We start from the raw sequence: 27,002 nt of genomic DNA, 5'->3' as shown, positions 1-27,002 counted from the left end.
CCTGAGATCAAAACCTGAACTGAGATCAAGAGTTGGACACTTTAACTGACTGAGCCACCAGGCACCCCTGAGCATTTTTTTAGCCATTTACCACCTCCCTTTTGCAGTGTCCTTCCTCTGAGAGGCAGCTTGATACAGTGGGAAGACACACAGGCTTTCTGGTCAATCACATGGGCTTAACCTGCACGCCTGTCTTCTATTTGTAAAAGAGAGACGATAATGCCCCCTTGCAGCATTGTGTAAGGATTCAGGAAGACAACGCATGGAAAGAACTTAGCGAAGTGACTGGCAGTAGACGTTCTGTCTGTTCCGCTGTCTCGTCAGATTGTGTTGACAGACCAAATAAACAAATGGATCATGGCAAGATCAAATATAAAAACAGAACTCTGACCCATACTCTGCAGCTGCCAGGCCAGGAAACCAGTCCATTATCTATAGTAGGCAGACCAGAAAGCCACCTTCTTATGTACAAGTCAGACCTGTATCTCTAGCATGCTGGCCAGTAAGACCTGTGACACTCTATGCCAAACAGCCAACACTTGATTAATGACTGGCAGCTTCTTCAGGTTTTGTCCCTGCTTTCAACGTAAAACCAACCAGAGAAAGCCAAATGCACACCCCTAACCAATCAGACAGGATGTCATGCTTCTACTTTGCTCTGCCTGCAGCTTCCCAGGCCAATAGCCACCAACCAGGCACACCTGATATCTTCCTTTTTTTCCACTATAAAGCTTTCCCATTCTACCACTGGCTTTTGAGTCTCTGCCAAAATGTAAGTCATGGCTCTTTTGCAAGCCATGCCATGAAACCCATATGGCTCTTTTGCAAGCTCTGGATAAATAGTGTTTGTCTATTCTCATTTCGTTGGTCTTCAGTTACTTCCACGGTGTCTTTTTTTTTTTTTTCCTCAATTCTCTCTCTGTATGGACTAAGTGTGTGTATCTTCCCCAAATCCATATGTTGAAACCCTAATTCCCAACATGATGGTATTTAGGGATGGGGCCTCTGGGAGGTGATCAGAGTTAGATGAGGTCATGAAGGCCTGGAGCCCTCAGGATGGGATTTGTGCCTTTTTAAGAAGACAGGTGAGAGCATGGTCTCCCTCTCTCTCATCTCCTGCCTCATATGAAGACACAGCAGGGAGGAAGTGGCAGCCGTCTGCAAACCAGAAGAGAACTCTTACCAGGAACACAATCAAGTGGCACCTGATCTTGGGCTTCCAGGCCTCTAGAACTGTGATAAAATAAATTTCTGTTGTTTAAGCACTTTGTTAGGGAAGACTGAACAGACTAAGATATCCCCCTTTTTACTTTGTCCCCCTTTAGACCCAAAGCTCTGGACCTTCCAAACCCCTCTGGTCCCACCACACTTGATCTGTCCACCATCAAACCGGGGTCATGCACTCTAAAGTGACAACTTGACCAGTATATGCTCGTGTGGTGCATGCACATTGCTCAAACCAGGCTGCAAATGTACTGCTGGGTCCTCCTGGAGAGAGTACCTTAAGGAAAAATGACTGACTCCACTGGTTTGAATTTCTGGCATCATGGAAGGTTCAGAAGGGAGATAGCTCAGGGCAGACAGAGGCACTTTTTCTATCTCTCATATCAGCCTCTGGGAGCTTCCTTATTGCTTGTAGCTTCTAGATACTACCTATATATCCAGATATATCTGATCTTGGTCATTACCCATTCACTGAGAATGTAAGTTTTGAATGTTTAGATATTCATCAGTATAAGATCTCTATCTATCTATCTATCTATCTATCATCTATCTACACAGTCTCAGCATTGGGTCTCTCAGGGTTCAAGCATAAAGTTTACCTAGAGAAGTGCATGAAAGGATAATTTTTTGTGGGGGCTGAGTTGACAGTTAAAAAAATATCTCATATACACAGCTAGCATAATGATGGATGTTTATACAGACTAAAGGGCCAGTGGGCTATTACTTTATATTATAAAATGTATGTAATCATGGAAAATTTTAGCCCCTGGATAAGCAAGGGAGGAAGGAAGGAAGGAAGAAAAAAAGGAAGGAAAGATAAAATTCTACCACTCAAAGATAGTTACTATAACATTTAGTGTTTGTCCTTCCTGACATTTTCAATCATCTATCTATCATCTATCTATCTATCCAACTAGCTACCATCTATATGTACATGCACATGCATATTCTATTTATTATATATTAATATACTTAAAAAAGTGATATTTACATGTTTCTGTAATTAAGTACTTAATAATTAAATAATTAACTACTATAACTGTTTCAACAGTTATAGTATTTAATATATTTATCTGATACCTGATAGAGGAAGGATGTCTTCCTCCTTTCTTTTTTCAGACAAATATTCTGACTTTTGACCAAAGCCACTCACAATAAATAAAATGAATGCATTTTTGTTTTCTTCCCAACAGCTCTTGTTCTTCTAGAAAAACCAGGCTGCAGAGACTAGACTGGCATGAGGGAGTCTGTGTGGAGGATCTGCGTAGAGGCCAGAATGAGCTACGAGCTGAACGATAGGTATTTCACGGGCGGAAAATTTCCAAGCAGCCTGCACACACCTCTGGGTTACTCTCGTCAATCATCGTGGGAGTCAGTTGCCTATAACTGTGTCTCCCACTGGATGAGAGGTTGTCAAACCTCGTTGCACATGAAAATCATCTGAAGAGCTTTTCCAAAGTAATGATGCCAGACCTCCCTCCAAACAAAGTGAATCAGAATCTCTCAGGCAGTGGTAGCTGGCATTGGGGCATTTGAAAAGCTCCCCAGGCAATCCCTTGTGCGGCCGGAGCTGAAACCCAGTGCACGAGAACAGGCTTCCTCTAGCCAGGAATCGTGCCATTTACTCATTTGGCATTCCCGGTCCTTTGTAGCACTGCTGACATGTGGGGAACACAGCAGAAATGAACTGAATTCAGATGAAGACACTAACACTGACACATCTCTACCAATTCTTCTAGAGAGAGGGACACAGATTGTCAGTGCCCACTTGGGAATCCATGTGACTTTCTCACTGGAAGAAGTAGCTTCAAGAGGGAGGAAGATGAGTGTGGTCTTGGTCCAGTAAAGGTAACGGCTCAAAGTCTGAAAAGAGGTAGACTTAGAGACCATTTAGTCTGTCCCCTTATCTTAACCTCTTGAAGGCCAGAGAGGTTATTGCAAGGTGGCACAACTCTTAGTGGCACATCTAGAACAGAAACCAACTCCTCATAGCCCACGTAGCTGCGTTCTAGCTTGCTGTCCTTGAGTGAGCGTATGTGGGTGAGTATGTAGATGTGAGTGCATATGAGTGCGTAAGTGTGTGTGTGACAGACTGGGTGTGTGAAGGGATGCGTGTGTGTACAAGGAACGGGAGGAGGTGGGGAGCCTGAGGAGAGAAGTAGTTGCATTATAATAAATGGAAAACCAGGAGCCCTTGCCCCTCTCTTTCTGGCAAAGTGAACTTGGTTCACTGAGTTCTCTCCAGGTTGGTCTCCATCAGGTCCAGTAATATTTGCTTGGGAGGCAGGCTAGGCCTTCAGGTCCCGGTGCCTGCCATGGGGGAGGTGTTCTGCATCAAGGTTTACTGCAGCAGGATCTGGGGAAGGGATGTAGCAGGTGGTCTCAGGCTCATGCTGAGGTGAAATTGGCCATTCTTTGCCTAGCTTAGGGTCCAGGATTGTTCTGTGGATAGACAGCAGTTTTCTCCATCTGTAAATTTAAGTCAGATAGAAATGTCTATCCTCATGTTTCACTGAATGTGTGCTCCTTGGACAGCTGTCTTTTCACCCCAGTGTCCTCCAGGGTGTTCCTTTTTGCCAGGCTTAAGAAACTGGGGGGGGGGGGCTTTGGATCATGGCCCCCAAAGTCCCCCCTTCCTTCCTTCTTTGAGTTTTCAGGGAGGCCACCTGGAAGAGACAGTACCTACTGGGAGAGCCTCTGGTGGATCTGCTCTGCTGGCTGAATCCTGATAGAATAATGCAGGCTTATTGTATTCAGGCAAAGCGCAAGCTCATATTTGCCGGAAAAAAAACAAAAAAACAAAACAAACAAACAAACAAAAAACACTGCAGAAGCAAAATTACCCAAGAGTTGGGTAATTCGGATTAGAGACTTACCGGAGCAGTTGGAGATCACAGTCTCGTGGGCTTTGCTCTTAATCCAAATGGTTCTGATCACAATGGCATAGATGACACTGTGGAAAGGAGCAGAGGTAATATTAACATGGCTGGTGGGTTCCTACAGTGAAGACACAGAGACAGGAGGACTCACAGGTCCCGGAGTGTGAGGTATGGAGGGAGGGGTCTCTACACCATGCCTGGTCCCTGTCCTTGCTGATTATAGAATCCCAGAAGATGACAGCTACCTCTTTTTTAACTGAGGACGCTAGGACTTGGTGAAGTGAAATAGTTTCTCAAGGTAACTCAGGTGGTTAGAGAAATAGCTGAAGAATAGCTGACATTAGAATCCAAACACAGGGTTTGGAGTCAGAAAGATTTATGTTTGTAACCAGCACTGCTATTTGCTAGTTGTATGACCTTGACCTTAGACACTCTTTAATGTGGCCCCATGATTCCTGTCTCTGGTGTTCATGCCTTTGTGAGATCCCCTCCCCTTGAGTGCGGTGAGAACTGTGACTTACTTCTAATCCGTGCAGTGGGCCGAAGGTGATAATGTCTGTGATTGCATATAAGCGTAGTGCCTGTCTTGCTAGTGTCTCTCTCTGTTGCTGCCATGAGTCCTACACCTCCAGAAAATTAATTCTGCCGAGAACCCATGAGAGCTTGAAAGAAGATCCTTCCTCAGTTGAGCCTCTGATGATATCCCGGCCCTGGCAGACACCTTGATGACATGCCCAGTTAAGCCATGTCCAGCCTCCTGACCCATAGACACTGGAGCTAATACATATATGTTGTTTTCAGTCATTGAGTTCATGATAATTTGTTACCCAGCAATAGATAAGCAATACACTGAGTGATAGAGGCTGAATGTATCTCCACCCCCAAATTTATATGTTGAAATTTTAACGACCACAGTGATAGTATTAGGAGGTAGAGCCTTTGGGAAGTGATTAGGTCATGAGGGTGGAGACTTCATGGATGAGATTAGTGGTCTTATCAAAGAGACCCCACAGAGCTCCCTAGCCCCTTCTGCCATGTGAGGACACAACAAGACGTCTGCCACGTGGAAGAAGGTTGTCACCAGAATCTGACAGTGCTGGCACCCTGATCTTGGACTTCCAGCCTCCAGCACTGTGAGAAGTAAAGTTCAGTTGTTTACAAGCCACCTAGTCTGTCTGTCTGTTGTTACAGCAGCCCGCACCAACTAACACACTCTGTTGACACTAAAATGCAGTTAATAATGCAAACTTCTTATGAGATTTTTGGGATCAAATGTGACAACATTGAAAATGCCAAGCACAGTGCTTGGAAATTAGCAGAGACTCAATCAATAAATGCCATTTTTCTTTCCCTCTTTCTTTTCCATTTTTCACATAATATCACATCTACTTTCGCATGATATAATCAATACCTAACAGGAAAGCAAAGTGTAAGTGACTCAAAAGCATCAGCAAATTTTGTATCTTTTGTCTCCTTTAATGAATATAAAAATTTATACTGTAATCAGTTATTTGTTGTTTCTAATATATTAAGAAACTCAACAAAAACTTTGGGACAAAGCATTACTTTATTTTGTTTTATTTTATTTTATTTTTAAATCTTTTTAAATGTTTATTTATTTTTGAGAGAGAGAGAGAGAGAGAGAGAGAGAGAGAGAGAGAGATGGAGTGCAAGTGGGGGAGGGGCAGAGAGAGAGGGAGACACAGAATCTGAAACAGGCTCCAGGCTCTGAGCTGTCAGAACAGACCCTGATACGGGGCTCGAACTCATGAACCGTGAGAGCTGAACCTGAGCCAAAGTCAGATGCTTAAGCAACTGAGCCACCCAGGTGTCAAGCATTTCTTTATTTTAGAACTGCACAAATTTCCCTCCTGAGAATCACTGGTTAAAACAAAATCAGAGCTCTGGTCTGCAGTAGCTGACAAAGCACTAATTGTTTTTAGTGATCTTTACAATATAACTTAATTAATGACTGTGTTAAAACCTTCTGCTCCTTATTGCTTTTCCTATTCTTGCTCACTGAACTCCTCTGAATGCTCCAGGTGAGCTTGGGACCTTTTTCGAGCATCCCCTCTCCTTCTCATCTACCTGTCCAGGGATTTTTCTGGAATTTGTAAGTCTACTTTAAAGAAGAAATGAGAAAAAAATTACTTGTGAGTCTATTCTTTACCCTAAGTTGGACATTTGTTATCGCAAGGAGACTTTTTCCCCAGGAAATGAAATATAAGGAAAGGCTACAACCACTGTGAAACATTAATTATGTATTACACTTGCAACCTCAGTGCTATGTCAATTAATAATTCAAATATTCATTGACCACCTGCCATATACACAAAGGAAAATTAAGGAAGGTCTTATGTGTTAGCGGTTTAAGACTAAGTCATCCCCACCTAATCTACATAGGACCAATCAGGCAAGTGGAAATAATAATAATAAGTAGGGTGTCCCTTTATTACCCAAATCAGGCCACTTCTCAGAGCAGAGCAGAGCAGTCATGCATCAGAGAAATCTCTGAATTATATTTGTCTCCTTCTCCCTCCTCATTTCTTTCATCAGCAAGTTCTGTGGACTTTCCATTCAAAATGTCTCCATGATTTGTTCCTTCCTCTCCTTTGCTGCTCCTCAGCATCAATCCAGATCCTTCCAACCTCTTTTTTTATACTTCGACAATTTTAAAAAAATGTTTATTTATTTTGAGAGAGAGAGACTGAACAAACTCACACACAGGGGAGGGACAGAGAGAGAGAGAGAGAGAGAGAGAGAGAGAGAGAGAGAAACTGTGAATCCCAAGCAGGTTCTGCACTTGTGCACTGTCAGCATAGAGTCCGACTCAGGGCTTGATCCCATGACCCTGGGATCATGACTTTAGCTGAAATCAAGAGTTGGATGCTTAACCAACTGAGCCACTCAGGTACCCTGACAACTTTTTTTATTGTGGTAAAATAAACATAGCAGAATTTACCAGTTTAGCCCTTTTTAAGTGCACAGTGTGGTGGCATGAAGTACATTCACATCATTGTATAACCATCAACATCATCCATCTCCAGAATTTATCATCTTCCCTAAGTGAATCTCTATACTCATTAAAAGTATAGAAGGCTTCATGAATGTTCATGTTATACTCATGCAAGGGCCATACTAATCTTCTCTGTATGATTCTAATTTCAGTATGTGTGCTGCCCAAATGAGCACCCCTTGTGACCTCTTGCCTGATTATGGTGATCTTCCAATGCCTCTACTCAGCTACCATCTTGAATGTCCATGCCACCATCAAGGTGGAGCTCTGGGACACAGAGTCATTCTCTGGCTTAAAACACTCCAGTGTCTCCACATTCCTACAAGATGGTATCCAGTCTCTTATGCAGGGCATCCAAAGCCTCCCACAATCTGCCTCTGCCTTCCTTACCTTATCATCATCATCCTGCTTCCTTCCACCCCACTGTCTCTCAATGACATTTGTCCATATCAGTGATGGGAGCAGCCAATAGGGCAGGCCAACAAAACTAACCCTGACTCCATGCTTCACATGTAGTTGACTTTGGGTGAATCTGAGTTCCAGTGTCTTCCATCTGTCAGCATCCGCTTTGCTCTCTCATTGAAATGCATTTTTAAGCCTATTCTCTGTATTTCACTTTGCTATGAAACCTTTCTGAGCTGTGCTTGTTCCCCAGTGATAATTAGCTCCCTCTTCCTTGGGGCTTCCATGATAGTATAACACTGGTTACACTGATTCTTGTCTATGGTGGTCATGTCCTAAAGATCAGCAGACCTATAAATAGCCCATTTGTAGAAAGAGAGCTAAAGAATAGCATCTCCATTCTTTTAGTCCAACTTCTTCCATGTCTTCAATCTATTTCCATTCTCTTGACAAGTGCAGCTTTCCTTCAGGCTTCTTAGAAACCTGAAAACTGAAAGATCACCTAGATTGAAGAAAGTATCCCTTATCGGTAACTGGCAGGTGGAGTTCCTGATTTTATGGAAGACTATCTGGACACAGACCCATTTTATTTCATTTCCTTTATAGAGGCAGCTCATGGTGAGGGGAGAGTGAAAGCCTAAGCCAGAGAAAACCTTGTAGGACTCTTAGGAGGATGCCTGAACCCGGTTCCTTAGTTCTGAGTCTGGATTATGCGTAAGAAGTGTTGAGGAAACAGAACAAAACCTTTGCTCTTCCTTTCAGACACCATGAGAGCACCCCATTCAGATTACAGGTGCCTGACCCCTGCAGGACTCAGCACAAGGCTGGGGACTTGATGGATGTCCACTGCAATCTTGGAGCCATACGCCTTCAGAGTCAGACGGGGCCTAAGGCTGAATCTCTGCCTCACCTTTGGGGTCTGAGGATGGTGTTGAATTGTGCTCTAAAGGTCTCGCTGGAGGTCAGGCATAGGGAAGACAGGCAGGGGGAGTTGGTGCTTCACTAGATAGGCCTTTTTTTCTCCTCTCCCGACAGGGGCTTTAAGAATACTCCTTAGTTGAAAGTGTCTCTCTCCTTCATTAATTAATTCATTCCACTATATGCATTTGAGCACTTTTTTGTATCAGGCACCTGTTGAGCCACTGTGGATACCATGGCAGAAAAAAGAGTCCTACCCCTCATGGAGCTCATATTGTATTTGTGGAGATAGACGATAATAAAATGAGGACACAGTAATAAATGATTATAAAGGAGCAAAATCATATGGAGATAAAATGTAGGGTGACACAAGAGTATATAATAAGGGCCCTGACTTGTTCTGGGGGTCAGACTTCAGTTTTGAGAGATTCAGTGACTTGTCTGAGTTCACACAACTAGAAAATGGGACTGTAGCCTGGGTCCTCTGACTTCAAGGACTGTTAACCAACTTGTTAACAAACTTGTTAAGGAGGGTGCACAGCCTCCTCTGGGGGCTGTATTGGGTCACGCATACTATATATGGTTCTAGTTATTTACTTCTTTGATTCCTAGACCAGCTTAGCCTCTCTGCTGTGGATCCCCTAAGGGGGCTCTCTATTTGCCCTACCATAGCACTCATCACACTGCTACAACACCTTCCTTAATTGGCTGCCTTCTCTGTTATACAAGAAGATTCTTAACTTCAAACAGGATGTATGTCTTGTCATTTCTCCCCTTTGCCTGGTCCAGGGTCTGGCAGAAGTTGGGTGCTCTACATGTATTTCTGGAAATAACTAATGTGTGGGAAGAGGCAAGGAGTCAGGGACTGTGTCATTGGGCTCTGGGAGACATGAAGGCAGAAGTAACTTTGGGGGGAGAATGTAGAAAGAGCATGATACTTAAGAAACTAAGAAAAATGTGAGAGTCCTGATATACACAATCCATTGACACCATGTTTAATGGGCTCCTGGACAGAGAAAGTCAAAGGAATGCCTTTATTAACTCACTCGGCACTACAGAATTAACTGAGATTTCTCAGAAGAGTTCACTCTGGTGACTTTGGTAGTTCAGATGAATTCACTGATGTCTGGAACCAGCAAGTATGGACAGTTGGGTATCAGTTAGGATGCTTTTTGTAGCAAGTTACAGAAAACTCCCAACTCAAATTGTTCTAAGAAATTAGAATATTTCTTATCTTCCGCAATTGTAACTTCAGAGGGTCAAATCTGCATTCCTTCCATCCCTGTCTCTTTTCTTTTCAGTGTAGGTGTCTCCCTGAGTCAGACTACAGCAGTTCTAGGTGTCAATGCAGAGACAGCAATGTCCAGAAGATGAGAAGCTGTCCTCTCCTGGGCTTGTTCCCTAAGAATGGGGAAATCTTTCCCAAAAGTTTGTCAGAAACACTCCCTCACATCTCATTGGCTACAATTGCTCACCTGGCCATTCCCAAACTATTCACATACTGAGGGGAGAGGCGACCATGAGCAGCTTATTGTGGAATGGATATTGGAAAGCCCATCACAAACATCTACCCTAACCTAGCAAATTCGTGAGAATGCCTTTTCAAAAGGTATAACTCTTGCCACCCCTCAGGTAACACCATATAGTATATCACTTCCTTTACTAATATCATGGGTCATTCTCCTTGACCTTGGACCTCATGCCCAGGGACAGTGCTGGCCAGCCCCTGGGTCCTTTTACCCACCATAGCCATGAACTCTACTGGGCTGTACCAACCTTAGCATAGGGCTTTCCCACAGTCTGAACTCCATTCCCCAAGCGAAATAAATGGATTTTTTTTCATGTAACACGAATCAGTGCTCTATGACAAATGTGCTTTTTTCCACTTATTACTTTGCAGTCGTTGGCCATGGATATTTTATGCCTCTATCTTTATGTCACAGAGATAAAAATGATAGAAGAATGAGAAATCAATTAAGTCACAAGAAAATAACCACAGCTAAACTAAAGCAATTACACCGGGGCTAATAACCTTCCCAGCAACAGTTAGACAGTTATGTCAAGTAAATTTTAAAATAACAGGAGTTGTGTTGACCCAGAAAAACATTGTATTGCCTTTATTGTCAGTCACTGTGATTTCAAGTCCTGGGAGGCTTGATTTAATTAATGGCAGAGCAGCTAAATCTTTATTCATACACAGCTCTCCTGAAAGTTTGCCACAGGCAATATAACTCCTTCTTCTCTTCTTCCCCCCCGTCTCTGCCTTTCATCCTCTCTCCCTTTCCTTTCTCCCTTCCTTCTTTCCTTTCACAAATATTAATGAAGGATCTGCCATATGCCAGAAACTGATCTAGGTACTAAGTAGCCAGAAATTTCCATGATAGGTGTGTGTGTGTGTGTGTGTGTGTGTGTGTGTGTGTGTGTGTAAGAGAGAGAGAGAGTGACACAGCATCTCTGTCCTGTGATTGGGGCAGTTTGTCCATTGGGCCTTTATGGTGTGCTGGATTTGGAATCCAGAAATTAAGAGACAAAGTTCTATACTCAAGAGATACAGCCGCACAAGCAGGTGATTACACTACCATGAAGCCTTTATGGCGACAGGGACGAGCTGAGGTTGGAGGCTATGGGTGAACAGCTGAGGCACTATTTGGCCCATGACTGGCAGCAGCAGCTCTGTGTGGAGTTGGTGTGTGGAGGGACAAATGAAGAATGTGAAGTGAGTTTCCAGAAGCAAGGCAGGGTGAGTGTGGAGGAGTGCTTAGGCACAAGGAATGATGTGCACAAAGGCACAGGCATGAGAGGAGTGAGGGACGTCCCTGTTTGTTCTGGCTGGAGAAGTGCGTGAAGGGAAGAACATCAGTAACTCCCTTGAAATAGCCAGGGGACCTTTGAGAAAGACAAGCCATCTTGTCCTAACAGATATTCAATGTATATAACGCTATAATAATTAAAACAATGTGGAATTAGTGGCAAAAAAGCACCTAACCTACTTATTTCTATGTTCTCTCCTTTCCTAATTATGGCAATTACGATGAACTGAAAATAAAACTATATTTAAAATGAAGAAGCAAATGACAAACTAGGGACATATTTGCAACTCATAAAAAAAGAAAAAGGTTATTGTATAAAGAATATCTCTCAAGATAAAGAAAAAAGAAGATAAAAACAAACTGAAGAGACTAACAAGCCCAGAAACAATGAGAGTATTTATAATATAAACATGCATATGATAGAATTGCTGTTTCATACCATGGAGAAAAGATAGATTATTCAGTGAAAGGTGTGGGGACAAATGACCAACATTAAAAAAAACAAATTCAAGTTAGATCTCTAATTCATATGTAACATCAAAACTAAATGCTATTGGGGCACTTGTCAAATCAAATCAAATATGTTTTTTTTTTTAATTTTTTTTTAATGTTTATTTTATTATTTTTGAGACAGAGAGAGACAGAGCATGGACGGGGGAGGGGCAGAGAGAGAGGGAGACACAGAATTGGAAGCAGGCTCCAGGCTCTGAGCCAACAGCCCAGAGCCCGACGCGGGGCTAGAACTCACTGGACCGCGAGATCGTGACCTGAGCCGAAGTCGGACGCTTAACTGACTGACCCACCCAGGCGCCCCCAAATATGTTTTTTTAAAGTGACATTTTTAATGTACTCCCAGCACAGAAATTATTTTCAAATAACTAAAATAATAAATCATTAAAAAGTTAAATCGGGGTGTCTGGGTGGCTCAGTCAGTTAAGCATCTGACTTCGGCTCAGGTCATGGTCTCATGGGTCATGAGTTCAAGCCCCGTATCGGGCTCTGTGCTGACAGCTCAGAGCCTGGAGCCTGCTTTCGATTCTGTGTCTCCCTCCTCACTCCTCCTCCCCCACTAATGCTGTGTCTCTCTCTGTCTCAAAAATAAGTAAAACATTAAAAAAAATGTTTTGGGGCGCCTGGGTGGCTCAGCCGGTTAAGCGGCTGACTTCGGCTCAGGTCATGATCTCGCGGTCCATGAGTTCGAGCCCCGCGTCGAGCTCTGTGCTGAGAGCTCAGAGCCTGGAGCCTGTTTCAGATTCTGTGTCTCCCTCTCTCTGACCCTCCCCTGTTCATGCTCTGTCTCTGTCTCAAAAATAAATAAATGTTAAAAAAAAATTTAAAAAAAATGTTTTAAAGTTAAATCAAAGTAGAAATAAGTATGTGGAAGAGGCAATTTCCTAAGAAAGAAATGGAAGGCAACAATGTAAAGAAAAGCATGAGTAAATGTGCATACACGACAGTGTGAGACGTGGGTGTATTAGAGAGAAGCCATATACATTTCATTCATATTTTCTCCTGCATTTATACAAAGTTTTGCATATGCTTTCCTATGATTCTTTTAACTTTTTAAATTTATTCATTTGACTTTTTCATTTCTTTATTTTTTATTTATTTATTTTTAATGTTTTTATTTATTTTTGAGACAGAGAGAGACAGAGTGTGAGCAGGGGAGGGGCAGAGACAGAGGGAGACACAGAATCTGAAGCAGGCTCCAGGCTCTGAGCAGTCAGCACAGAGCTGGATGCGGGGCTCGAACTCACCGCGAGGTCATGACCTGAGCTGAAGTCGGACGCTTAACTGACTGAACCACCCAGGCACCCAAGACTTTCTCATTTCTGATTTTTTTAATTCATGCTGTCTCCCCCTTTCATAATTATGTCAGTCATATCAACCAAAAGCAAAATAAAACTATATTCAAAATGAAAAGGCAAATGACAAACTAGGGAAATATCCTCAATGATTGAAAACATGAAAAGCTCATTACTTAAAGAATATCTTTGAAAATAAAGAAGAGAGAAAACAAAATAAAATTGAGAAAAAAATGGGTAAAAGGATAAAATATGTAATTTACTTGAAAAATAAAAAATGATAATGTACATATTAAATTTTTAAAATCTCATCCATAATGAAAAAAACACAAGTTAAAACAATGACATATGTATTTTTTGCCTCTCAATTTGGTAAGGATATATGTATGTATGTATGTATGTATATGTATATATATGTACGTGTGTATCATGCCTGAAGAACAATGAAGCATGAGGCATGGTTCATAAAGTGAACGAGCATCTTATTTGAGTTGTTTCTTTTGTCTACTTAAGCTTGGAATTGAAAGTTTAACTTTACCTAAAAGAACTATAAGCAAAAGAATCAAACGCAAGGATCTACCGCGTGGTTAAGAAGGAAAACTAAAAACAACAACGGTGAACTTTAGCTCTGAGAGATATGAAATTGTTACAAGTTATCCGAGGAGCTAGCTGGAAAACAATAAATAAATGAATTCCTCACGAGATTCCATTTAGGCCTGGTCTTGTGTCAAGGGAGGAGAAGAGGCTCCTGGGTGGCTCAGTCAGTTGAGCACTGGACTCTTGATTTCCACTCAGGTCATGGTCCCTGGGTCATGGGATCAAGCCCCCAGTCTGGCTCTATGCTCAGTGTGGGGCCTGCTCAGGATTCTCTCTCCCTCCCCACTCTCTGCTCCTCTACCTCTCTCTCTCTCTCTCTCTCTCTCTCTCTCTCTCTCTCTCAAATTAAAAAACAAAACAAAACAAAAAAGAAGGGAGGAGAAGCTGATGGGGTGGAGCCACATCCCCCTGAGAGAAGTTCTTTCTTCAACAGGAGGAGCCTGACCATGAAAGAGTGAAGCTCCTAATTGAGCAGATAGGAAACCCTTCAGAGAAGCTCAAGGTTGGAGGGAGGTCACTCTGAATCTCCATCGTTCTACCACAGCTAGGGAGCAAGGAGAAGGATGAGGGCCGAGTGAAACTTGCTTTTGAAATCATCCCTTCATCATCAAATTATACTTAGCTTTTTCCAAGGACACTACAAGAACACACAAGTTGGGCTGCAGGTAAGTTTGAGAGGTCCTGATGGGAAGAAGCAGCTTGAATTGATGGGGGAAGATTAGGGACAGTGAAAGAGCCGCGTGACAGATCTGGCCAGACAGTGCAGTGGGAGCCATGTGGTTCACATACTGTATTCACCCTGCTGAGCAGGGGTTTTGACTGATTTCGCGAACTGATGGGAAATCAATCAGGAGAGAACAAGGACATGCACTGCCACTGAAATCGATGTGTCAGTTGTGTGACAGACGGCAGAAGCCACTTCCTCCCAAATGCTCACCCCTGCGACTAGTCGCCCTCCTCTTCCATGTGCCCCTTTCCAACAATGCTATGACTTACCTTTGATTGGTTGTCTAAATACCCTTCATCTTTCCTTCAGGATTCCTCCCAAGTTCAACTTGGTAGAAAGGAGGCAGTACGTTGAAATAACGTAGACGTCAATTTGTCAGTTCAGCAGAGATGACTGGGCAATCTCCAACCTCAGCAAGGCTGCTGGGCTGGCTATGGGATCACCATCCTGCCCAGCTCCACCTCTGATGCTGGGTGAGTCATTTTGCTTCTTTTAAGCCTGCTTTTATGAAAAATTCAGGGGCTGGACTATGTGATGAATAACATTTTTCCAGCTTTGGGATTTTATGAGACTGAAGATGAGCAAAGAGCAAGAATATGTGATTCCCATAATATCAGAAAACACTTGAAAAATACTTAATACACTTAATTAATAATCAAAGAAATGCATATTAAAATGGTGAGATACTTTTTCTTTTTTTTTTAATTTAACATTTATTTATTATTGAGAGACAGAGAGACACAGAGCATGAGCAGGGGAGGGGTAGAGAGAGGGGGAGACACAGAATCGGAAGCAGGCTCCAGCCTCTGAGCTGTCAGCAGAGAGCCCGACGCAGGGCTCGAACTCATGAGCTGTGAGATCATGGCCTGAGCCGAAGGTAGACACTTAACTGACTGAGCCACCCAGGTGCCCTGGTAAGACACTTTTTCACAACCTCTATGTTTGACAAAGATTTAATAAAGAAGTGATGTCATCTTCCATTGGGTCAGGGGAAGAAGAATCAGAGCTCTTTTTTGCTGTTGGCAGGAATACATCTTTTCTATAGGGCAGCTTATGAATATGCATCTAAAGTCTTGAAATGAGCATCATCTTTGATCTAAGAATTCCACTAGAATGGGATCTGAAGGAATAATCAGGGACTCATGAATAAATTTAAATACAAAGATTTTTATTGCATCGTTATTTATATGATCCGAAACCAAAGGCTGATCTTCCTTCAACCAGGAGAAATTATGGGACGCTCCATGGCAAGCTTGAGGACACTCAAAACAGGATCAGCCTGGCCACATACACACTCAACATGCCAGCGTCTCCCTCAATCCCATCTCATCCACCCACACAGAGCCACGTTGTCAGAGGCGATCCTGCCATATGACTAGTGAGACCCTGCCTTTCCAGGTGGCTGTGGTCTTCTCTGCTGAAAGACCATCAGTGGCCACCATTGGCTGCAGGACAAACCACCTATGGTTTGGTGGTTAAGGCCCTTTATAATCGAGCCTCACCCCACCAGAAAGAGCTTTTTGCCAACTTCTCCCCTCCCCTACTGACACCGCCTGCCTTCCCTTTCCCTGTCACCACACTTACTCTAACCCCCAGTCACCAGGGAGCCTGCTTTCCTCTCTCCTTCAATGGTGGCTTCCAGCAAGTGTTCCCTGCCATTAACTGACCTCACTGCCCACACTTTCTAGCATAGTTTTTGTGTATATTGCCTTTTTTTCCTTTTTTGCTCAGTGTTGTTTCAAGTTTGCCTATCTTTCCAATTATAAGGTCTCTGAAACTGGCACTATGTCTTATATTTGAAAGACTACATGCTATAGGAGAAAGAACAGGCATGAAATCAGAAAAACCCATGTTTAAATCCTGTGCCATGTTGGGTAAATTACTTGACCTCTCTGAGCCTGAGTTTTGCCACACATAAAATGCAGACAACAGTAGTTCTTTCATAGAGTTGTAATGTGGTTAATGGGACAATTGTTAACCACTTAGCACAATGCCTGCCCCATAGTACATACTCAGAAAATATCAGTTCCCTTCTTTCACTCTACTTTGGAGAAGTTGGGCTTGATAAACAGTAAGTTTAGATGAAATTTTGTGGTCTGGCCACTTCCCTCAAGGACACCAGGAACAATGAAAGACCTGTAGGGAAGGAGAGCAGGAATTGGCGAACCAGGAAATCCATGGGTCTGGACTGCTGGCCCCTTACCTGATGATTGTCAGAGGGATGAAATACACCAGGAAGGCCACGATGGTCATGTATGGGGTCCAGTAGGAGTCGTCAGGCCACAGTGCCCAGCACTGCACTTCACCATTAGAGAGTTTCCTTTTTCCAAATATGATCAGGGTGGGAATGGAGAAGAGGAAAGAGAGGGTCCAGGCAATCATGATGAGGACCTTGGCTTGCTTTTCTGCTCAAAGGAAAGAGAAGTTGGATGGTTTGTTCATGTAGACATCAAAATCACCCAAGATGAGGACAGTATGAAAGGTGAGAAAGAGACTGAGAATAGTGTCTGACATCTTCACTGGGCGAGGAGCATGGCTGTGTGGTCAGACAGAGGGAACATTGTAGAAGGCAATCATGGTAACATGAGCATCAAAGGAACAGACCAGTGCACATGCAGTAATGGAGGAGAAGGGAGCTAGAAGTGATCCAGGGAGGTAGGAAAATGTCAACACCACCCCCACGCCTTGATGTTCTCAGAAGGAAGGATGAGAAGCATCCTTTTCAGAGATGTTAGGAGGACCAGGGATCTCAGGAGGCAGAGGGTGGAGGGAACCTATTGTGATGTGGTTGACAATGTAAGGGAGTTGGTTCCTGGAGGAATAGAGGAAAGTTGCTCTGGGTAGAAAAAGCAGTGGGAATTTGGTGAGGAAATAAGCACAGAGCAGGATGGGATTGAGAGAGCAAGTGAGATGGCTGGAAGGCTTTTCCTCTTGATCAGAGGGATGTGATCCCTGCTGGGTTTCTGCAGACCTCGACAGCATTAGTAACTGTTCCTGCATGCTCTTGTTCTTTCACTGGTTAAAATTCAAATTTTATCTTCTGTAGGTCCTAGAGCCTGGACTTTTAAGAGTGATCTGCAACTCCTGGGCCCCACTCAGATTCCCTTGACGGGCTAACAATGTATTCACTTGTGAAAGGAATGGGCAAGGAAGTAATCAGATTCAAAGAATAGGAAACCATGCTTTAGAATTAATTCCACCAAGGTACTAAAAATGTGTCCCCAGAGTCCACCCAGGGCACATGCTTGGAATTACTTTTCTCATACAGGTGCTGGGCTGTACCGGGAAGTCCCCAGTCAGATGTGTCACCAGCAAACACACAGCAGTGGTAAGACTGTTGACCTTCTGATCAGCGGAGCCCATCTGCTATAAAGAGTGACCGTTTGGGGCTTAACACTCAGGGACAGAACAGATGAAATGCAGTCTGGGTATTAGGTAGGCCATCCTCTGTTACCTTCAAAGTTGCCTGTGTCTCCTACCCATAGGAAGGCAGCTTCTTGTTCAAAGTGCTCTTGTCCAATTCTGTACTTCTGTCTTAGCCTCTACCTTTTATGCATCATAAAAGGTAGAAGCCTCTACCTTCTTTGTTTTTAGCAATGGAAGTTACACATGATAATTACAGACATACTAGCAGAGAAATGGAAGCAAAGAGAAGAAAAAGAAGTCCTTGGTGGCACCACCCAGAAATAGCCAGACTAAATTTTGATAGTGCATTCATATATAATACAATAGATTACACATATAAAAATGAGAACATAATATACATGCTGATTTTCAACCTAATTTTTTTCCCTGGAAAAAATTTTATGACCATCTTGTCATGTCAAGAAAATCTTTTGTCAAAAAATTTTATGACATCTTTTCATGTCTACATCTACACAAGCGGCATTCAGAGTTTCTCAGGCAGTGAAAGCCTTTCATCAAATGTTAATTTTATCTTGGGCCCAGTGCAGGATGCCTGGGTAGCTCAGGTTGAGGCTAGGTGACAGCCAGAAGCTTCCAGGCCTGTCTGGGAGCAGGTCTACAAAATGAGCCCTCCGGGCCCAGAGTGTGAAATGTAATTTGAAAAGCACTGATACATTTCCCCCCCCCCCCAATGGTTACACTAAACTGCAATTTTATCCATAGCCTCTTATTAAGTATTTAAATTGCTTCTGATTATTTTTATTACAAATAATTTATATGTATCTCTTTGTACTGCTATTGCCTTAGGATAAACTCTTAGAAACAGATTTTGGCAAATATTATTAAATTTCTCCCAGAAGTGTCTACAACTTATGGCTCCCGCCAGAAGTCTACAGACACGACTATCTTGTTATACCCTCCCAACCCGGAGAAGATTCCCCCTCTAACTCTTGTTACCTCATTGGTAAGATTTCATATCCAAATGTTTAATTCTTGCAATTGTTTAGTTAGTGGTCCAAAAGAGTATTTCTATATATGGTCTGCTCATTTTTCTTTGTTTCTTAATAATTTGTTCATGTTCTTCGCCCACTTTTTCTATTGGTATGTTATTCTATCCTTGCCACAGTTCTTTACAAAAATGATATTACCCCTTTGTCTGTTGTATACAAATATTTTCTCACTTGTCATTTTGCTTCTTAAGTATGTGTACAATATTTATTATTTGTATAAATAGTTTTAAAGTTCTGATGTAGTGAAAACAACATTTATTTCCCTTATTGTTTCTGCCTTGGGTGTTATTCCTAGGAAGATCTTTCTCTTGCCAAAACTAAAAAAAAAGTTTTACTCATACTCATCCCCTTTCAAGTTTAAAATTTTTACTTTTTTCAATCCAACTGGCATTTACTTTATAATTAGCTGTGGCAGATAGCAGTCTAATATTTTTTAAGTGGCTAGACAACTATAATAACACCATATACTGAGTAATTCATTCTTTTCTAATTGACATTATTCCATATGCTTTCCATACATTATTCTGGTTTCAGTATCATGTTTTTTAAAATTATCAAACTTTTATATTATGTTTTAATATCTGGCATGACATATTTCTCTTCATTATTAACAGATGTTTTCCTAATTGTTCTTATATTTATTTATCCTAAAGGGCCTTGAAATGTCAACTTCTCTGGAGTGGCTGGCTAAGGAAACTACCACTTTAGTAAAAAGCATTAAAAAAAAATCAGTAAAATGTGGCCTCCCCTTCCCCTCTCCTTCCTTTGCTTTAGTTGTCATTGCCTTGTGTCTGCAAAGCCACATGTGACTCTGTGTGGCTTCCACCTGCTCCTGTTCTCCACAAAGGTGTGCTGTCTGGTGGGGAATTGCTTTCTGTTGTCTTCTCTTTGTTCAGTCACGTAAACCCTTAGCTCTGCCCCTCAGGGCTGCCCTTAAATTCCAATGAGCTGTGACATCAAGAGACTCTAGCATCGGGTTCCCTGTTCTCACCTGTACCTCTCCCCCAAACTCCTGCACAGCCATACAGCCTTCCTGGGGGTGTGGCACCCATGTGTGCTGGGAATTCCTTGAAGTTTCTGGGATTTGGATGGCTTCTTTCCTTGGCTCCCACCCAGCTCCAGGTCTCCTCTATTTTGACTGGGGCCAAGGTCAGACACTTAACAGACTGAGCCACCCAGGCACCCCAAGTGTCCTCGATTTCTATGGCTCTTCCATGTCTTCAGAGGAATTGGCAGCGAGGAAGGGAAAACGGTTAATGTTGATTTCCAACTTTCATCTTTCCCCGAAGCCATTGGAGATGATCATTTTCTAAGTGCCCAACACTGAACCTCTATTAATTTTGTAGTGAGGAAATAAATTGCTTTACATCTTTAACAGAACACTGTGATATTCATTCCTGCCTTTTCTGTAATTTAGGACACTGTTCATAATATTGCAGTGTTTCCTAGAACTCGTCATATCTTCCATGAGCTAAATATTTGATTTTTTTTTTTTTTTAATCTAATGAGTATGGTGACATGGGTAACTGACCATGTTTTCCTTCTGGCTACGGATTCCCTAAGCCTCCACCTTCTGCCAAGCATCCTGAGACACCTCTCACATGTTTTCTTATATGATTTCCCTTCACTCATATTTCTGCACTTTGAAATACCCTGGTGTATGTGTTTTTTGTATGTCCCCACTCAAACCTTCCTGGGGCCTACTGGGCGTAAATAAATAGATGAATGAATAAGTATATCACACTTTCGTATAGAGCATAAAATGTTTCCCCATTTTCCTTCATCTCACTCCCTGCTTCCTTCTTTATCATAATCACTGAGGCAATGGTAGTGCCTAGAAAGCTCAGTAGTGGTCACGTACCTTCATACACACACACACACACACACACACACACACACACACACACATACACACAAACAAAAACAACCCTAGAAAAAGCCTAAAACAGGTGTAAATTATATTTTTAAATTGGTTTTAACTGCACACAACACATCAATATACCTTCTTGTATGTAAGTCCCTGTGGTCACTATGACTAGTCCAAATCCCATCCCCAGAGTGAGCACTATTTGGTGTGTGTGTCCTTGGAAGCAATTGCTTATTACTTTCTTTTCTTTTCTTTTCTTTTCTTTTCTTTTCTTTTCTTTCTTTATTTTTCTTCTTTTTTTTTTTTTTTTTTACTATCCATTGCTATCCCAATGCCTCATTCAGAGTCAGGATATATGGTAGTCAAAGACACCCATGCTGTCTTGGGTTCAAACCTTGCCCCTACACCTACCAGCTGTGTGATCTTGGGCAAGTTACTTTAACTATCTGAATTGCAATTGTCCAGACTATAAGATTCAGATAATAATAGCATCTATCTCCCAGAGATGTTGTAAGAATTAAAGTACCTAACATTCATAAAGAGCTTAGAATCGTGAATGGAATATAGTATGCAATCAATAAATCTAAGCTACTGAAACTTCTACATAGGCTAGCCAGCCATTCCTCCAACGAGGGAATCCCTGCTATTCTAAGCAACATTACCATAAATGATATGTGTGCATACTTGCATGCATGTGGGTGTTTGTCAAGAGAAGATACCAAAAAGTAGAATTCCTATGTCAAAGGGCACATGTGCCAATATTATCTGATATATTCAATAGATTCTGATGACATTAATTCTACTTATTCTAACGTTCTGCTTGTTCTGTTCATTTTGCTTTCTTAGTTGTAAACTACACAGAATGGTATTTTAAAGTATTATCTATTTGCCACGTTTTGACTTTTGTCCCATTTTCTATATTTGATTGCACCTCATCTTTGTAGGTGCAATCACATTAGGTTCTTCACATTAGGTTCTTCATTTCATAAGTTTTCATGGGCTGCTTGGGAAAGCGTGGTATGGGTCACTGAACATTGGGTTATTACTTGCTTTCAGGGGTCATGGAGGAAAGTAAGCTCTGCCCATGGGCAGAGTAATGGATAATTAGTCTCATGACTAGGTACCCATCACCCCTCCAAGGACTCATTGATTCCTAAGACCCCCAACTCTGTCTCTCCAAATCCAACACCCCCACGATTAGGAGGAAGAGACCTCCATCCCTATTGCCTCTCTAGGGCAGGGGAGGCCAAAGGGAAAGGAAACATGCAGTGATCAACCCTCCTTGTTGTGCTCCAGAAATCACCCGTTAGTTTCCTTGAGTCCTTCCTGCCCTGGGCCTTTACACAATCTTAACACTTCACCCACATTACTGTAGCCTGTGGGTACTGGCAACCGTGTGGATTCAGTCTTCCCTCTGACCCATCTGCGTCCTCCTAAGGATTCCTTACTATCACTGGATCAAGGAGAATTTTCTTTGTTTCCAGTATTGTTATGAATTTAAAAAATCTTTCCAATTATTTCTATGGTTTGGGAGTACAGAGGGCAAGGTGCTTGTTTCTGGAAAATGAGCAAGTTGAAGTGGGAATATTCATTTCTTGGGAGAGGTGTATGTGTCAACACTGCTCTAAAGGAAGAGGCCAGAGGCATTAGGGTCAAGGGAAATGGTCACAAAGTGGGCCCAGCAAACTACCTTCCCTAGTAGCTCTTGACCATCCGTGGGAACCATCAGCATTTCCCCAGGCATTCTGCCTCTCTTTCTACATCTTTATGGACAATCAGACCCATTAAATAGAAAGAAAGCAGAGAAGGAGAAAGTGGGAGGAAAAGAACCATAGAAGATATTAGTGAGAACAATCCCACTCTCACCCAAGGATGATTTCTTACAGAATAGTGCTTGGTTGAGCCAGCTCACCTCCTTGCAGAAACTTCATGGGGTAGACGATGGCATGGTATCTGTCTATGCTGAGGGACACCAGGACATAGGTAGAGGCATAGAGCAGCACAACCTGAAGACAGAAACGAGAGGGGGTGCATGACTTCATAGAAGTGAGGGAATCCACACAATGGGAAGAAGAATGTTCTGTGCTATTGAGAAACCTGCGCACCAAACCTAGGGAAGGATGAAGTTTGGGTGAGGGAGAGAAATGATTCACTCCCTGTGTCTACAAGCAGATTGCTGTTCTTGGTGCTGCACTTGTCATTGTTAGTCGTAGCTGTGGAGAATGCTTCCAGATCACCCTTCCTCACTCATTCATTTGGCTTCTTGGAGACTCCACATCTCAGGATCAGTCTCTCTTGACATTTGCATGGTACATTTGTTTGTAATTGACTTTTAAAGCTAACCTAATTTTCCCTGCCACAATTGACATTCCAGAATAATTAGAAACAAACTTTCATTTGCCTTTTATCAGTGTGAGTTGTTGAGAGACAATGGAAGGGATCTGGTTTCTGGGAGCCCATGTGCTGTTTAGAATCATTTATCATCATCTGCATTGACAGTCTCAGAGCTCACTTCCTCCTCCACTTCTCTGGTATAACTGTTCATTAAGGCCAGTCCTTGGGTCCCCCCCTTCCTCCTTCCCACCCTCTCTTTTATTAACCTTACTCATGCCCTTTAATTATCCTGAGTACAGTGTTATTTGCATAGTTTGCAGAGAAGGAAATTGGGATATAAGAGGTTAACATCTCTCATGTTAAAAGCATAATCAAAATGTAATTAAATGAAATATTTCTGAAAGAATGATCAAGGTGGAAAGTTTTCAGGTAACTTTGAGTCTTATTTATACCAAGAGTCTAGTCATATCTCTGCTTTGTAACCTTTGGATCAATTCCAGAGCAGGGAAGAATAACTCAAAGACCAGAGTCTAAGGGTGAGTGTCTGAATCTCTCCTAAAAACAAAATAGAAATACCGTGACTTTGGTAATAACTTTTGTCTGAATTTATACCTTATTGTTCTTTCTCTCATTCAGAAAAATAACAATCAACTATGTTATTGTTCTCTATTATTTTTATTTGTATAACACCACTGCAAATGCGTCCTGGCACTAATGTTGTGGAAGGTGCCACAGGGTGGGAGTTCTGATTAAAGATTGAAGGCTTTCTTGAGGGATATAAGAAGAAATTCTCCTCTTGCTAAAAAGATGCAATATGGACAGGGAGAAGAATTTTGGCCAAATTTAACCAAAAAAATTTAGACAACAGTCTTCTTAGAGAAAAGTGGGATTTGTACGTGTGACCTATGAATTCAGAACTATTAAGGATGGCCACTCACAGCATAGGAGATGGCATTCAAGGAATATGAGAAAGAAAGCTCCCAAGGGCAGAACTCTATGGGATGGAACGTCTTGGTGAGAAGGTCGTAAGAATCTCAGCCATCTTTGACTGTGTTGAGTGACTGTGACCGTGAGGAACTTGCCAACACAACTTCAGAATTTGAAGCAAGACGAAAAAGTTCACAATAAGGAGTGGCTGGAGGAGTAGGCGATGTTAACACAAAGAGATGTACTTTCAGACAGTCAAAAAGAGTAGTTAATTTCAAGGGTCTTCAAACATGTAGGCAGGGTAAAAAAAAAATTAAAGGTTACATAAAAGAAATGCATCTCAAATTGTCATGCCTCTTTTTTTACAAAAATAAATGCCAGAAAACAGCATAAAAACATGTTCAGAGTTTTGAAAGAAAAATTATGATCCAAGAATTTTGTAAATATCATTTCTGTGCCAAGGCACAGAATAGTTTTCTTAAATGTATAAAAAAAGAAAGTATAACATCACATAATCTCCTGAAAAATCTTCCTTGAGGAAATATTTCTGCTGACTGAGCATTGTTTAAAAATTAAGAACTCTAGAAGAGGGACAGGATTGAATAATAATAGCTATGGTAAGCAATGAGTCCCCCCAAATCCCACAAAATGTTTACAACATCATTATGAATATAGTTAGGAAACATTCCAGGGAAAAATCTGGGGAATTGAGTGAGAAGAGAGAGTAGAAGGAAAGAAATCATGTTATATATTTCCATTTGGTCATTTTAGACATCTCTGTTGTTTTTTACTTTGATAGAGACATATTACATTTAAAAATTAAAGATAAGCTATGACATAAAATAAAAGGGGGGAAAATAATTTATTAGCTTCTTACGGCTATTGTAACAAATCACCACAAGCTTCATGGTTTAAACCAGCATAAATGCACTTTCTTACACTTCTAGAGACTAGAAGTCCATAATCAGTTACACTGGGTCAAAAATTAAGGTGTTGGCAGGGCCACCCTCCCTCCACAAGCCCCAGAGGAGAATCCATTCCTTGCCTCTTTCAGCTGAAGGTGGCTGCCAGTATTCTTTGACTCGTGGCCACACCAATCTCATCTCTGAGTCTATGGTTACAATGGCTTATGTCTGTTTGTCAAATCTCCCCCCCTTCCCTTTAATAAAGGATATATGTAATTACACTTGAACTCATCAAGATAATCCAGAATAATCTCCCCATTTCAAATTCCTGGACTTAATTACATCTGCAGAGTCCTTTTTTGCCGTATAAGGTAATATATATAGGTTTCAGGGATTAGAATTTGGATTTGGGGGTGCCATTTTTCAGCCTACCACAATTAACAACCAGGCAGGAAGGAAAAAAAACATGTAAATAAAAAAAATAACACAGAAAGATTAAAATGAGGTGACTTAAATAACACCAAACACTATTTGTCTCAATAAATATAAATGACTTAACCTCCTTGACTAAAACAAAGACTATGTACAAAACCCTTCCACAAATCTAACTGTATACTGTGTTGAAAATAAGCCTCTCAGTCCAAATTATTATCAAAGTTTAAAAATAGAGTGATGGCCAAAGGCATAGGAAAAACTAAAATCAAAAGAAGGCATTTACTACAATACTACTATTTGACAAATTAAATTCAAAGCAAACTGTACTACATGGGACAAAGGAATTATTTTTATTGATACAATACATAATGATGACAGAATATTAATAAACTTATATGTAACAAGTAACATAATACTAAACATGCATAACTAAAATGTTCAAAGACTTACCAAGTATAAAACACAATAATACATAGAAATAATTAAACACATTTTAAAAATAATACACATTATTGTAAAATATCTAGGCAACATTTCAAAAATTGATCATAAAATAAACTACCAAGAAAAAAAATCCCTCAATAGATTTCAAAATTATACAATTTATATAATTTGCATATTTAAAACAACAAGCAATAAAAACTGAAATCAGTATCATGTTATTTTTTTTTAAATACCACTTGGAAATTTAAACACCCTTGTAATTAACTTGAGTCAAGAAGGAAATCAAAGTACAATTATAGTCAATTCATAAATGTCAACAATGAAAATTCTACACATCAACAACATATGGGATACCATTTGGATAACAGATGGCAGATTGAGGACATATGTCTGAATTCTCACTACCCCACCCCTCTATTCTGACAAAAATGACCTAGGAAATATAAAACCAAAGAAAATCTTGCACAGAAGTTGAGACTTAAATGCAGCAAACTTAGAAAAATTTTATTTAGAAAAATACCAGATTGGATTCATGTAAAGGAGGATCCCTGGATTGACTTAAAAAATTAATATACTTTATTTTTTAGAGCAATTTTAGATTCATAGAAAAAAGGATAGTTTCCACCTCCATCCCCAACTTTTCCCCATTATTAACATCTTAAGTGTGGTCCATTTGTTAAATTTGATGATCCAATATCAATACATTACCATTAAAGTCCATACTTGTGTTGTATAGTTCTATGGGTTTTGACAAATGAATAATGTCCCCTATCAATGATTCATACAGAAAAGCTTCACTGTCCTAAAAATGCCTTGTACTTTACCTAGTCTATCTTGCCAAATCCCTAGCAACCACTGATATTTTTACTGTCTCCATAGTTTCCCTTTTCCAGAACATCATATAGTTATCATACTTCTGTAGCCTTTTCAGACTGACTTCTTTTACTTAGCAAAGTTCATGTAAGATTCCCCCATGACTTTTCATGGCTTGATAGCCCATTATGTTTTATTGTTAAATAGTATTCCATGATATGGAAGTACCAAAGTTTTTTTTTTTATCCATTCAGCATTTGAGGAACATCTTACTACCAATTTTTGACAATTATGAGTAAAGTTGTTATAACATTCTTGTGCAAGTTTGTGTGAACATAAGCCATAAACTCAATTGGATATATATCTAGGAGCACAATTGCTATCTTGCATGATAAGAGTATTTTCTCTTTGTTTTTAATCTTTATGTCCTTATTTTGAGAGAGTGTGTGTGTGCAAGCAGGGGAGGGGGAAACAGAGAGAGAGA

The 27,002-nt window shown here is 41.1% G+C and overlaps 1 protein-coding gene and 1 non-coding gene across 4 annotated transcripts in view; both read right to left on the bottom strand.

Annotated features, from left to right (window-relative positions):
- Positions 1–27,002, bottom strand: part of NPSR1 (neuropeptide S receptor 1) — a 154,321-nt gene that overhangs the window by 24,107 nt on the left and 103,212 nt on the right. For 2 of the 3 annotated variants that reach the window (XM_049641683.1, XM_049641684.1), the window contains exons 4-6: positions 22,573–22,666; positions 16,582–16,783; positions 4,101–4,177 (exon numbers count right to left, since the gene is read on the bottom strand). In XM_049641683.1, the coding sequence (XP_049497640.1) occupies positions 4,101–4,177; positions 16,582–16,783; positions 22,573–22,666 (373 nt within the window). The remainder of the gene's footprint in view (positions 1–4,100; positions 4,178–16,581; positions 16,784–22,572; positions 22,667–27,002) is intronic. The other variant, XM_049641685.1, reaches the window with a different exon arrangement.
- LOC125931107 (U6 spliceosomal RNA) lies at positions 7,189–7,295 on the bottom strand. The gene has a single exon (XR_007460364.1). It is a non-coding gene; the product is annotated as a U6 spliceosomal RNA (small nuclear RNA).

The sequence above is a fragment of the Panthera uncia genome, chromosome A2 (assembly GCF_023721935.1).
Source record: "Panthera uncia isolate 11264 chromosome A2, Puncia_PCG_1.0, whole genome shotgun sequence".
NCBI classification, from domain to species: domain Eukaryota; kingdom Metazoa; phylum Chordata; class Mammalia; order Carnivora; family Felidae; genus Panthera; species Panthera uncia.
Note: the sequence above shows the minus strand (reverse complement) of the source record. Positions and strands in the feature narration are given on the sequence as shown.